General features: G+C 41.0%; 1 protein-coding gene across 1 annotated transcript in view; it reads right to left on the bottom strand.

The window, feature by feature from the left end:
* LOC307049470 (uncharacterized protein C10orf67, mitochondrial) overlaps window positions 1-13876 on the bottom strand; it is a gene marked incomplete at its 5' end in the record, with an annotated part of 113038 nt that overhangs the window by 53408 nt on the left and 45754 nt on the right. The window contains 2 exons of the mRNA XM_079699049.1: window positions 2201-2335; window positions 12942-13000. Coding sequence (XP_079555175.1) covers window positions 2201-2335; window positions 12942-13000 — 194 coding nt within the window. The remainder of the gene's footprint in view (window positions 1-2200; window positions 2336-12941; window positions 13001-13876) is intronic.

The raw sequence follows: 13876 nt of genomic DNA, 5'->3' as shown, positions 1-13876 counted from the left end.
ACAACATGGATGGATCTGGAGGGCATTATGCTAAGTGAAATAAGTCAGACAGACAAAAACAAATACTGTATGATCTCATATATGTGGAATCTTAAAAAACAACAACAATAACAAGAACAATAACAAAAAACTCATGGATACAGAGAACAGATTGGTGGTTGCCTGAGGCAGGGGGTAGAGGTGGGACCAAAATGGGTGAAGGTGGTCAAAAGGTACAAACTTCCACTTATAAGATAAGTAAGTCCTGGGCTTCCCTGGTGGCGCAGTGGTTGAGAGTCCGTCTGCCGGTGCAGGGGGCGCGGGTTCGTGCCCCGGTCTGGGAGGATCCCACGTGCCGCGGAGCGGCTGGGCCCGTGGGCCATGGCCGCTGGGCCTGTGCGTCCGGAGCCTGTGCTCCGCAAGGGGAGAGGCCACAACAGTGAGAGGCCCACATAACGCAAAAAAAAAAAAAAAAAGATAAGTAAGTCCTGGGGACGTAATGTACAGCACAGTGACAGTAGTTAACAACACTGTATTGTATATTTGAAAGCTGCTAAGAGACTAAATCTTAAAAGTTCCCATGATAGGAAAAAAATTATGGCGGGCATTCCCTGGAAGTCCAGTGGTTAGGAATCCACGCTTTCACTGCCGCAAGCTGTGTTGCACAACGAAAAGGAAAAAGAAAAACTGTGTAACTTCACATGATGATGGGTATTAACTAACTAGACATATTGTGGTGATGATTTTGCAATATATGCATGTATCAAATCAATCACTCTGCTGTATACCTGAAACTAATATGATGTTATATGGCAATTATATCTCAATTTGACCAAAAAAAAAAAAAAAAAAAAGATAAATGAAAGCCACCAAGCATAGGAATCACAGAAAGATTCAAAATTATTTCATATGCCTCTCCTAAAACTAACTAAGGGTACATCGTTCCATACTTTATTGCTTACCTATACTTACTGATCCTGCCTTTTTACTACAACCTCTTTGACTTTTTAAACTAGGCTCTTAATAGGCCAGAAAATAAACTGTATTGAACACAGTAATAGACAAGCATGGAACAAAAACCCTTCAGGGAGCACGTCTTTTAATTTTTACAAAGTGACTCTGGTCAACCCCACCTTCTTCCACTCCTCCATCTGGCCACAATCACAAATCTCCATTTCTGGAAAAAAGCACTGTAGCAACAAAGAAAGCCCTAACAGCCACAAAGCCAGCCTCCCTTGCAAGTGAATAACAGAATCCCTTGGTGGGGGGAAGGGGGGTGCCAAATAGTGATCTTGTTGGGCCCAAAATTATGCCATGGAAACCCAGTCCTAAGAAGAACCTTAAGTACACTCCTTCTACTGAAAATATGAGGCTCCAGACCAGCTCTGAACACGCTGAAGGCTCTTGTGCTGTCGTGAGGTTTGTGACACAAGATCTTGCTGCTTGGCAACAAGCGTGGTGCTCAACTTCTAAACAGCAAAGTAAAACATGATTGGTTCCCCGTGGGCAATATAATAGCACCAGTTAACCGCTTACAGTTCAAATAAAGCGGCAAAGTAATTCACAAACTGTGGAGTCCCTTCCTAGCATAGGCACGAACTCACTGATGGAGTAGTTTAATTTCTTCTCTAATACTGCTAACAAACTGACAGTTTAACATCTGCTTCCCACTCCATAAAAACACTTTGTATTTTAATGACAATGTGCACATTTAGTTGTTTGTTTTCAGAAGCAACTCCTGGACTGGGGGGAATGACAGAAGAGGAAGGGGGTGGGGCAGAAATCGACCACGGATACTCAGTTCATGGAGATGACTTTTATACACCAGGGATTTAAAAGTAAAGACTTCAAAATAATACATTTGTTAACACATGGTTTCTGTGGATAGCTAACCATAATTTTTTTCCTGGCCTGCATTCCCAAGTTGGTTTCATAGAAGGCTTTATTGTAGTCCCAGAGCATTGTTTTGCATTAATTTCTATGACAAGGCACCCAAAACACATGGTGCTGAGAGTAACAAAACAGAGTTAGGGAAACAGTCATGACTTGGCACAAAGTGTGACAAGCTGTAAAAAAGGGAATGTTTCAATATCTGAAGTGGTGTTGATTTCCTATGAACAACCTTTTCTCTTCTAAACAGTATCATATTCTTTTCAAGCACATTTAGAACGCAAGTCAAGCTGTGTTTTATTTTTGATTATAATAAACACAGTCAGTTTACTGTAACAAAGACATAGTAGTGGTGATCAGTTGAAAGCCAAAGTACGACACCATGAGCTGGACGGGGGGTGAAGTCGGGGAGCCTGGGGGGGGGCGGGTAGTCAACTGATAAAAGACCAGCCGTCTGGAAAGTTCGCTTAAAAGAACATAAAAAGGCAGTGTTTTCTTATGAGACTAACACAGAATGCCAAAATATCTGGCTGGGCTCTTTTTTGTTGTCACTTATGGCAATTTGTAACTAAAAATAGTAAATCCTTCAAAATACTGGGCTCTCATATTTGTTTTTTTTTAATCCCTATAATAAAATACAAAAATTTTGTACACTGCTTTAAATTGTAATACTCTTTCTTGTATAAGACTCTTCTACATAGTAAGTATATTTATTAAAGAACTACTCAAATTGTTTTCTCCAAAACAATCATTAAAAAATGTTTAGAACTATGCATGCATTTAGATTATGGATAAAGGTAAAATGAAGAGTTCACAGTAAACAGTTACAAATAAAGTTTATAAAACTTTCATGATTAAGTTCCTGGATTCAAATTTATTAAGAAATAATATAAATTCCCTTACCATTTCTTGCACTAATGATTTTTCAAAATCAAGCTCACATATTAATTTGTCTCTGCCACTGATTAGCTGAAAGAGAGGAATATTACATTTTGATTAAAGGTAAGAAAACACTCAAGATTCCTCCTCAGTGAAATCTAGTGAAACATTTTGATTCTAAATGTGAGAAAAATGGATCCCAATATGATCAAAGCAAAAATTTAATGTCCATAGATTACCATGTAATAATGATATGCTACTATATAATTATTTTTATTATATAAGCAAGCAAAACATACACAAAAATGCCAATTTATTTACAACCTTTCTCACCCCACCCTCCAAAAAATGTGACTCAATGCATAATAAAGCAAGTCCTACTCTATCAAAAAGAGCAATTTTGCTTTACTCATTATATGAACCATTTCTCTTATTTTAGGTTTTGGTGCTATATTTATATGCATATCAAGCCATATTCATAACAATTGAAAATAGCCATCAAAGCATATACTGCAGGGCCTTTATACTAACTTGACTTGCTGCAGTATTTTATTTTTTTATTTTTATTTTTTATAAATTTATTTTACTTTATTTTTGGCTGCATTGGGTCTTCATTGCTGCGTGTGTGCTTTCTCTAGTTGTGGTGAGCGGGGGCTACTCTTCGTTGCAGTGCGTGGGCTTCTCACTGTGGTGGCTTCTCTTGTTGCAGAGCACAGGGCGCACGGGCTTCAGTAGTTGCAGCACGCAGGCTCAGTAGTTGTGGCTCGTGGGCTCTAGAGCACAGGCTCAGTAGTTGTGGCGCATGGGCTTAGTTGCTCCGCAGCATGTGGGATCTTCCTGGACCAGGGCTCGAACCTGTGTCCTCTGCATTGGCAGGCGGATTCTCAACCACTGCGCCACCAGGGAAGCCCCGCCTCAGTATTTTAAATGATCATTTGCAATTTGCATGTAGTATATACACTGACAAAATTCAACCTTTGGTTTTGACATCCATTCAATTCAATTAATTCATATATTCATTAATTTAATAAACATGTATGGAACACCCTTCAGATGCCAGACATTTTGTTCGGCTGTGGAGGTAGGGAAACGAAGTTAAACAGATCCCTTCCCTGGAGCACCTACAGTATGCTAGGAGAGCAACGTGAACAAACTGACTGTAATACATAAGAAAAAAGGTTAATAAGTCAAATCTTCAGGTAGTCGAAAAGCATAAAAATCCACATAACCTGGCAACCGTAATTATAACAAGTTCTGCTATACCCGGTGTTAATGGCACAGAAGGGCCATTTGACAAGGGTCTTGAAGGATCTGCAGAAGTTCAACAGGTTGGAGGAAGAGAAAATGGCAATAAAAATAGCAAAGTAACCACAGAGAAGCCTGGAGTAATGGAGGAACTGGAAAAAGTTTGGTGTTTGTGGACCCAGGGTGCATAGAGACAGGAACGGCAGGAAATGAAGGGAGACAGAGATTCAGGGTGATATCATGAGGGGGCTTGTTCACCTCAATTAGGAGCGGAGGGCAGACTGGTGTAAAGTGCAGAATAGGGGTTGGTTCAAATCAGAGCTCTGCTGCTTACTAGCTGTGTGGGTAATTTAATTCTATGCTTCAGGTCTTCATTTTCTCATCTATAAAATTAGGATAATAAAACCTACTTTGAAGAGTTCTTCTGAAAAGAATTTGAGACAGCAAATGTGAAAGTGCTTAGCTGCTCCCGGCACATAAAAATCACCCAGAACATTTTGAGGCAGCCTGATTTTATGCTGAAGGCAATGGGAAGCCACTGAAGGTTTTTGCACGTAAGATTAGGGTATTAATAACCACAGCAGGGGTGTGGAAGCTAGATTTGAGGGGGATGAGAGTGGAGACAAGAAAATGAAGTACGAATCTATGGAAATGATGGGGCCTCAACTAAGTCTGTGACAGTGTTGTTGCAGAGAAAGGGGATGGGGGTAAATTTTGGAAGGAATGTCTACAGACCTAATGACCAACTAGATATAAGGTAAGAAGGAGAGAGTAGATGGGAATTCCCTGGACTCCACGCTTTCACTGCCGAGGGCCAGAGTTCAATCCCCGGTTGGGGAACTAAGATCCCATAAGCCGTGCCATGCGGCGTGGTCAGAAGAAAAAAAAAAGGAGAAAGTGGAGAAGGACCCTAGATTTGTCACTTGGTTCTCTGGGATAGATGCCAATGTCATTCATTTAAGTGGGGAACACAGCCAAGTCCAGATTTGAGGAGTAATGAGTTCAATATTTGACACTGAATTTGATGAACATGTAAAGCATTTTTTTTTTTTAGCAAATATTTTTGAGAGCTAATATAAAGGTAATAAAGGATAGACACAGTTCTTGACCTCCAGGGAGCAAATAGTCCCAGGTATGCGGGGGCACAGAGGAAGCCCCTAATTACCATAGGGGCCAGAAGGGGACTGTCAAAGAAGTCTTCCCAGTGCATGTAACATGGAAATTGAGGATGAGGACAGAGTTAATATTACAGATGTGGTGTTCAGGGAAAACATGAAGCGGGAGGAAGGTTCGGAAGTCATCTGTAACCAGATGTGCCAGTTATGGGAGAGTTTGAAGTCAGCCAGAGAGAAAACAAAGACCAAGGATAAAGAGAAATTCCCAAGAACAGCATTCAAGTGAAAGATGGAGGAGGAGGAACCATTGACAGATATTGCTTAGGAAGGTGTGAGGAAGTGAGCAAAACATCAGAAGCAAGCATTGCTGCAGAGGGCATCTCTGACATGGAGCATAGTCCTGCCACAAAGAGTAGAAGATTCAAGAAGGAATGAGACTGAAAAGGATTGAGGGCAAGATGAACCTCATGGTGACCTTACGAACAGGGAAAAACTAGCAACAGGGGTGTGAAGCAGGGGCTAGTAGATACAGGTTTCTTTTAATTGATATCTGAAGAAGAGTGAATGGTAATTACTTCAGGGGTGATCAGGGTCAAGGGACACCACCCAGAATGATGGCTTGGCTATGTCTGAAGGCCAGAGGGAAATGCTTAAAGGCATGTGAGAGAGAGGGGGAGAGAGAGAGAGGCTGATGAAGAAAGGTCCCCGAAGAAGAAGGAAGCTTGTGAAAATGACTCTACTACCCAAAGCAATCTACAGATTTAATGCAATCCCTATCAAATTACCAATGGCATTTTTCACAGAACTAGAACAAAAAATCTTAAAATTTGTATGGAGACAGAGAAGACCCCAAATAGCCAAAGCAATCTTGAGAAAAAAAAATGGAGCTGAAGGAATCAGACTCCCTGACTTCAGACTATACTACAAAGCTACAGTAATCAAGACAAGATGGCACTGGCATAAAAACAGAAATATAGAACAATGGAACAGGACAGAAAGCCCAGAGATAAACCCATGCACCTATGGTCAACTAATCTATGACAAAGGAGGCAAGGATATACAATGGAGAAAAGACAGTCTCTTCAATAAGTGGTGCTGGGAAAATTGGACAGCTACATGTAAAGAATGAAATTAGAACACTCCCTAACACCATACACAAAAATAAACTCAAAATGGATTAAAGACCTAAATGTAAGACTAGACACTATAAAACTCTTAGAGGAAAACATAGGAAGAACACTCTTTGACATAAATCACAGCAAGATCTTTTTTGATCCATCTCCTAGAGTAATGGAAATAAAACCAAAAATAAACAAGTGGGATCTAATGAAACTTAAAAGCTTTTGCACAGCAAAGGAAGCCATAAACAAGACGAAAAGACAACCCTCAGAATGGGAGAAAATATTTGCAAATGAATCAATGGACAAAGGATTAATCTCCAAAATATACAAACAGATCATGCAGTTCACTATCAAAAAAACAAACAACTCAATCAAAAAATGGGCAGAAGACCTAAATAGACATTTCTTCAAAAAAGACATATAGGGCCTCCCTGGTGGCGCAGTGGTTGAGAGTCCGCCTGCCGATGCAGGGGATACGGGTTCGTGCCCCGGTCTGGGAGGATCCCATATGCCGTGGAGCGGCTGGGCCCGTGAGCCATGGCTGCTGAGCCTGCGCATCCGGAGCCTGTGCTCCACAACGGGAGAGGCCACAACAGTGAGAGGCCCGTGTACCACAAAAAAAAAAAAAAAAAAAAAAAGACATATAGATGGACAAGAGGCACATGAAAAGCTACTCAACATCACTAACTATTAGAGAAATGCAAATCAAAACTACAATGAGGTATCACCTCACACTAGTTAGAATGGGCATTATCAGAAAATCTACAAACAATAAATGCTGTAGAGGGTGTGGAAAAGGGAACCCTCTTTCACTGCTGGTGGGAATGTAAATTGATACAGCCACTATGGAGACAGTATGGAGGTTCCTTAAAAAACAAAAAATAGAATTACCATATGACCCAGCCATCCCACTACTGGGCATATACCCAGAGAAAACCGTAATTCAAAAAGACACCTGCACCCCAGTGTTCATTGCAGCACTATTTACAATAGCTAGGTTATGAAAGCAACCTGTCCATCCACAGACAAATGGATAAAGAAGATGTGGTACATATATACAATGGAATATTACTCAGCCATAAAAAGGAATGAAACTGGGTCATTTGTAAAGATGTGGATGGACTTAGAGACTGCCATACAGAGTGAAGTAAGAAAGAGAAAAACAAATATTGTATGTTAATGCATATATGGGGAATCTAGAAAAATGGTACAGATGAACCAGTTTGCAAGGCAGAAATAGAGAAGTAGAGAACAAACGTATGGACACCAAGTGGGGGAAAGGTGGGGTGGGATGAATGGGGAGATTGGGATTGACATATATACACTCATATGTATAAAACAGGTAACTAATGAGAACCTGCTGTATAGCACAGGGAACTCTACTTCGCTGTACAGCAGAAACTAACACAACATTGTAAAACAATTATACCCCAATTAAAAAGAAAGTCAAAAAAAAAAAAGAAGGAGGAAGAGACGGTGTCAGGCAAATGGGTGGAAGGATGGGTCAAGGCAAAGAAGAATGTCCCCTCTTCTGATGAGAAGGAGTAAAGGTGAGGCTAGGTAAGCTAAGTGACAGGGTGAGCAAGAGAGTGGAGAGGAGAAAAAAAAATCCAGGAGTCCGCTATGTTCTCTGTGAATTAGGGAACAGTGAGGAGGAATGGAGTATGGAGTTGGGGAAAGTAGTAATGATGGAAAGAGCGGCAGTGGGTGGTTAGAAAGGGTGCTAATTACAGATACAAATGACTGCCTATAAAATAGATAAACAACAAGGTCCTACTGTAGAGCAAAGCGAACTATATTCAATATCCTGTGATAAACCATAATGGAAAAGAACATGAAAAATAATATATATATGTATATACATAACTGCATCACTTTGCTATACACCTGAAACTAATATAGCATTGTAAACCAACTGTACTTCAATCAATCCATCAATAAGTTTTTGTTTTTTTTTTAAGGATGCTAATTAGATCCAAGGGAAAGGATGGGTAGAGGGAGGGCATAGCACCTAAAGGCAAGGATCAGCTTGTCTCCAATGGCACAGCTCAATCCCTGAGCAGGGCTGGGGGACAGTGGGTACTGGTTACATGACAGCCTCAGAAGGGGAGGTGGTGGTGTAGTTGAAGATGTGAAAGGCTGAACAGCAGGTTTAGAAAAGTAAAGGAATGAAAAGTGGAAGGAAAGGAAAAGATTTTGTCTTTAGTCTTATACGTTGGTCTGAAAAGAAGTGTCATTGTTTCCAATGGGCATCAATTACTGGCGAACACCAAGGCCACTGGCCCCAACCCTTCCTGCCTCCGTAGATGTCTCTCAGCAATTATCTCTTCTCTCTGTTGTACTTTTACCCCCTCCATCGACGTCATTTGAAAATACTCTAGTTTCATCTTTTAAAAAATTCCTTCCTCAACCCCATGTGCCCCTCCAACTATTCCCCGACCACTCCCTGGCCATCCGCAGCCAAACTTCTAGAAAGTTGCACATGCCCACTGTCTCCACGTCTGCATTCACCCCCCATTCTCAACTGCTTCCACGTTCCAGTAAATGACCCTCATTAATTACCAGGGTCATTTTACTTGCCAAAACTAATTGTCCAATCCTCCCTTTTTAGCCTTTTGCACACCTGGCCTCTGGGCAGCACTGGGCACGCTGAACGAGTCCTTTCTCTTTGAAACTCTTACCTGGCTTCTGTGATAGCCACTCTCTCTCCTGCTTTCCCCCTGCTCTACCTCTGTTGTCATTTTCATTTGAATGTCAGTCTTCACTTCTCTCTGCTTAATCTCTCCCGCCTTCAACCTTCTTAAAGACCACAGCTTTTACTGCCTAACCATCTCTTGAATTCATCCATCCCCTTCATCCCCGTGTCACCGCCCTCTTTCTGTTTCAGGACTTTATACAAGAAATCCTAGTTTATACAAGAAATCTTTTAACTGGCCTCTCTGGCTCTGGATTTTCCTCCCTCCCGTTCATCTTTTTTCTGAAACACGAATTCGATCCTGCCCCAACGTTCAAAGCTCCCCATCCGCTCAGAAGGCAACTCAAACCCCTTGGCAGGAATAACACTCCTCCACGATGTGCCCTGCTTCTCACCACCCCTGTTCCCACACCTCCTTCCGGCCAGAGCACGTCATGTACCCTCTCCCTTCTCTCGTTCTGGCTCGTCCACCTCCCCCTCCCCCTTTCCTGCTAACGCCGACCGTGCTTCCAGGAGTCACCTCGGTGCCCCTCCTCCAGCCTTCCCCGATCCTTTACAGTCCAGGCTGGCTGTGCGACCACCTGCCCCCACGGCAAGCGACGCTGCCCTGCTTCCTGACACTGATCACACCTGGGCTATCATCCCTGACGACTGTCCCCTCTCAGAAGGAAATTCATATTTACAAATTTATAAATTCATGTATTCAGCCACAGCTGGAACACAGATTCAGCTATCATTTGATTATTAAAATTTAAACATAAAAGCTACTGAATCCCATAATTGACAGCATTTAGCCCATGGAGACGGCAAGAGGTCAGCGTACCCAAATTCCATCCCATTTTCAACTTGTTTTTAATTGCATCCTGGACTGAAAAGGGGAACATGTGGCTTATCCAGAGGCTGCTGAGCTGCCCCTTTCCTCTCTTCCGGTTCTGTTTACTCCTCCCTCACACCCCAGACTCCCCTCTCTTCCTGCCCCAGCACAAATTCTCACCACGTGGTCTCACCAGATCCCACCTCCTGCTCTAGCCATACCAAATCACAGAGTTCCACGGGCGTAGCTTACACTTTATGCATTCACACGCTGTATGCAGCTCTTCCGCCCTCCTACCCACCTGGAAAAACCACTTCAAGTGAAGGAGTGTGAGATAGGTGTGGAAGAATTTGTGAAGCCTTTTTCTAGAACCTTCCAGGTAAAGCCAGGCATCTCTTCTCCATGTACGTACTTCTATTACAGTCCCTATCACACTGCCCTATGGTTTTTGTTTCTCCCTCCAGACTTGATCTCCTCCACAGAAAGGCTGCGTGTGTGTATATGTGTGTGTGTGAGATGTGTGTATATAACACTTTTGTATCTCAGCAGTGCCTGGCACTAAAAGGCATCTGATGAACATTGCTGAATTGACTGATTTAGTGGAGGACACTGGAAACAAACCGGTAAATATCGGCTCTCATTTTGCTCAACAACTCCTGACCTGCTTTCCAACTGACAAAGCACTTTGACGTACATTATCTCACTCTGTCCACACAGTAAGCCTGGGAGACTCAGGAAGGAGGATGAGGAACCAGCCCAAGTGGCCATAGTGTCAGAAATGGAACAGGAACCCAGGGTTCTACATTTTTCCTGATCAATACCAAATTATACGTACACTCAACATCTGGGTAGAGGCCCAGTGAATATAAAGAAAAAAGGAAAAGAAAAGAGACAGGATAAAAAAAGATGATCAAACAAACTACGGATTTGCTATGTTTGTCTAGAACAGGGCTGTTGAATAAAAATATAATGTGGGCCTCCCTGGTGGCGCAGTGGTTGAGAATCTGCCTGCCAATGCAGGGGACACGGGTTCGAGCCCTGGTCTGGGAAGATCCCACATGCCGCGGAGCGACTAGGCCCGTGCACCACAACTACTGAGCTTGCGCATCCGGAGCCTGTGCTCCGCAACAAGAGAGGCCACGACAGTGAGAGGCCCGCGCACCGCGATGAAGAGTGGCCCCTGCTCGCCGCAAATAGAGAAAGCCCTCACGCAGAAACGAAGACCCAACACAGCCAAATATAAATAAATAAATAAATAAATAAAATTTAAAAAATATATATATACAATGTGAGTCATATATATAATTTTAAACTTTACAGTTTATAGTTGAACTTACAGCCTGTTAAAAAGGTAAAAGAAACAGGTGAAATTAATTTTAATAATATATTTTATTTATCCCAATAGCTATTCAAAATAGTATCATTTAAATGGGTAATAATCCACATTAAAAATCATTAGTGAGATATTTCACATTTCTTACGGTACCTAAGTCTTTGAAACCCAGCGTGTATTTTTCGCTTAGAGCACATCTCAATTTGGGGGCTAAAATTTCATGGGAGATACTTGATCTGCATTTAGATTTCATAAAATTTACAAATAAAAAGGTAGATTCACATATTCAAGTTATTCAAAATATACATAAAAGTTTTTCAGTAACTGAAACAAATATCAGTATTTTTATACTGAAATTTAAAAATTAAAATTAAACAACTTAAAATTCAGTTTCTCAGTTGGTGTTCAGCAGCCACCCATGGCTGGTGGCTACCACGGGGCACTGCGGCTCTAGAAAGCTGAGGCAGCATTTAATCGAAATACTTAAACCCACAGAGGGTATATAACCAGCCACTCAGGGGGGATGTTTCTTTCTAACTAATGGCTTAACGGTGAGAGTTTCTGCTTTAATTTCCTTGAACTGCCCCCAGAGAAGAGAAGGCTCATCTGACTCATCTTTCCCAGCGACAGTACTGACTGAGTAGTTTAAGAAACATTTACATAAACTTAATAAACTTGCAGGTTATTAAGCGAAACTAGAAAGCTGAGATTCCTTTTTTAACCTTAGAATTTGATGCCAAGAAAGTTAAACTTGTCAGTTCTGTAGACTCTTGTTATCTCTGTAAGAATGGCATTTGCACCCTCATCACTGAAAATAGGATGAAGCACAAGAAAATGACATCATGTTGTGAAAACCCGTGATGGATTCAGTGATTACAGAAGACATCTCCCAACTCTGACCGATCATGGTATACATTTGTTTACAAAATAGTTCTTGGAAGTAATTTTATCTAAAACCTAAGAATACCCAGAGCTTCAAAATCAGGTTGAAATCTGAATCTAAGTCACCTGAGCTCTGGATATGAGGCTAGTGTGACTGAGGAACTGAATTTTTAATCTTATCTAATTTTAATTAATTTTTATTTAAAAATTAACACTCGATTCAGTTCGCGGAAAACCTTTATGTTTATTTGGAATAATCGAGGCTGTAAATCCACGTTTCGTCTATGAATTTTATGAACTCTAAGTACATTCTCATTCTCTGAGTCACTCAGAGAGTATTTTTATTTTTAAGTGCGCCGGCACCGTGCTGAGCGCTGGGAAGAGATCAGAGACGGAAAGATAGTACTGTCTCTGGATTGTGGGGTCTTCGGCGAGGCAGACTGACCATCACAGAAAAGGGTTTTGAGAGCTAAGAAAGCACAAAGCAGGAGCCCCTGACGTGGGTGTGGAGGGCAGGAACTGCCGCGGTCGTGCGGCATTAGATGCCCCAGGAAATCTTGATCTTCATGATATCAAAAGAATTTCCTGCTCTAAATACAGATTTCCTGGATATACAAACCAAGTTCATTCATATACAGAAAAATGAACATAAACCAGCATCTGATTTGAAAATAAGGCTGATCATTTTTAATAATATCATTTTTCCACAAGCACATCTTCGGACTCCCTGTGTCATATGCTTTTTCAGTTCTTACAGTCAATAAGGTAGATACTCAGTTATCCCAAATAAAAGAAAACATGAATTTGTTTTCAAGATGGGAATCCTTTTTCATTACTAAAGAAATAATCCTGAGTAACGGGCGAGATTAAATACAGAAACTGACTTTTCTCTACATCATAAGGCAAGGGGGACACAGGGTTATTTCACCAATTATGCTGGTATTTCCACTGAAAAGAGTCATTCATCAATGTAAAAAAGTTACAGTACCTTTTGAATGGTTTTATGATCCTTTTCTGCCATCTCTTTCAGACTTATAATTTCATCTTCTGTAAACAAAAGGAGAGAGAGGCCAACCATGAAATTACAAGCTTATGGCCCTGTATTCAATCTGCCTGCTTCAGGGCAGGCTGTACACTGCTGGCAGGCATGGTGGACGCAAGCCCTAGCAGGACTGTGACCTTCACAACTGCCCTTGACATTCACAGCCTTATTCCTGCTGTTCAGATGGCTGGTCAGATAGGGATTAAGAACTAAGTTCAAGATCCAAGTGTGGCTGAGGGTTGAAAGCTTTTCATCGATACTAGCAAGAGACATTTTTGCTGTTAGTCACAGCCAATACAAACGGCTTTAGCAGGTGGTACTTTATGACTCAGTAAGAACTACCGAAACCTGAAAAAGCATTACTATACCACATCAGAAGAGAAACGAAACTACACTGGCGTGGTATAATTTTACATTCAAGGAATATTGTCCTATATCTGATTTTATCAATGTTTTGCTGTAAATTTTGAATTGCCTACTCACAGCTTTTCATACTGCAGATTAAGGGCATCATTGTGTGACTAACATAAATACAAAGATAGCAGTACATGTAAAGACTTTAAAGCAATCTAACTTGGTGATTTAAATGCAATATTTACCAATGGTTATAGATATAAAAAAGAGGGTTTAAAGTCTACAAATGGAAATTTGTACCAAAAATTGAAGATAATGTAGTAAGTAGTAGCATATTTTTCTGAAGGGCCAACTCTGTTTCTCCACAAAGCACACCCCAATATTATGCTTAAATATTAAAATGTTATAAATTTGAGATAATTGATTAAGCACATGAAACAGAAATCAGCACAAGTTTCTATTTGTTTATAATATTTCTAAGTGATATAGAATACTGATTAGCACATTTTTTTCAGAGGCCAATGCTT

This window comes from Hyperoodon ampullatus (genome assembly GCF_949752795.1).
Source record: "Hyperoodon ampullatus genome assembly, chromosome: 3".
Lineage (NCBI taxonomy): Eukaryota > Metazoa > Chordata > Mammalia > Artiodactyla > Ziphiidae > Hyperoodon > Hyperoodon ampullatus.
This window is presented reverse-complemented; position numbering and strand designations above follow the sequence as displayed.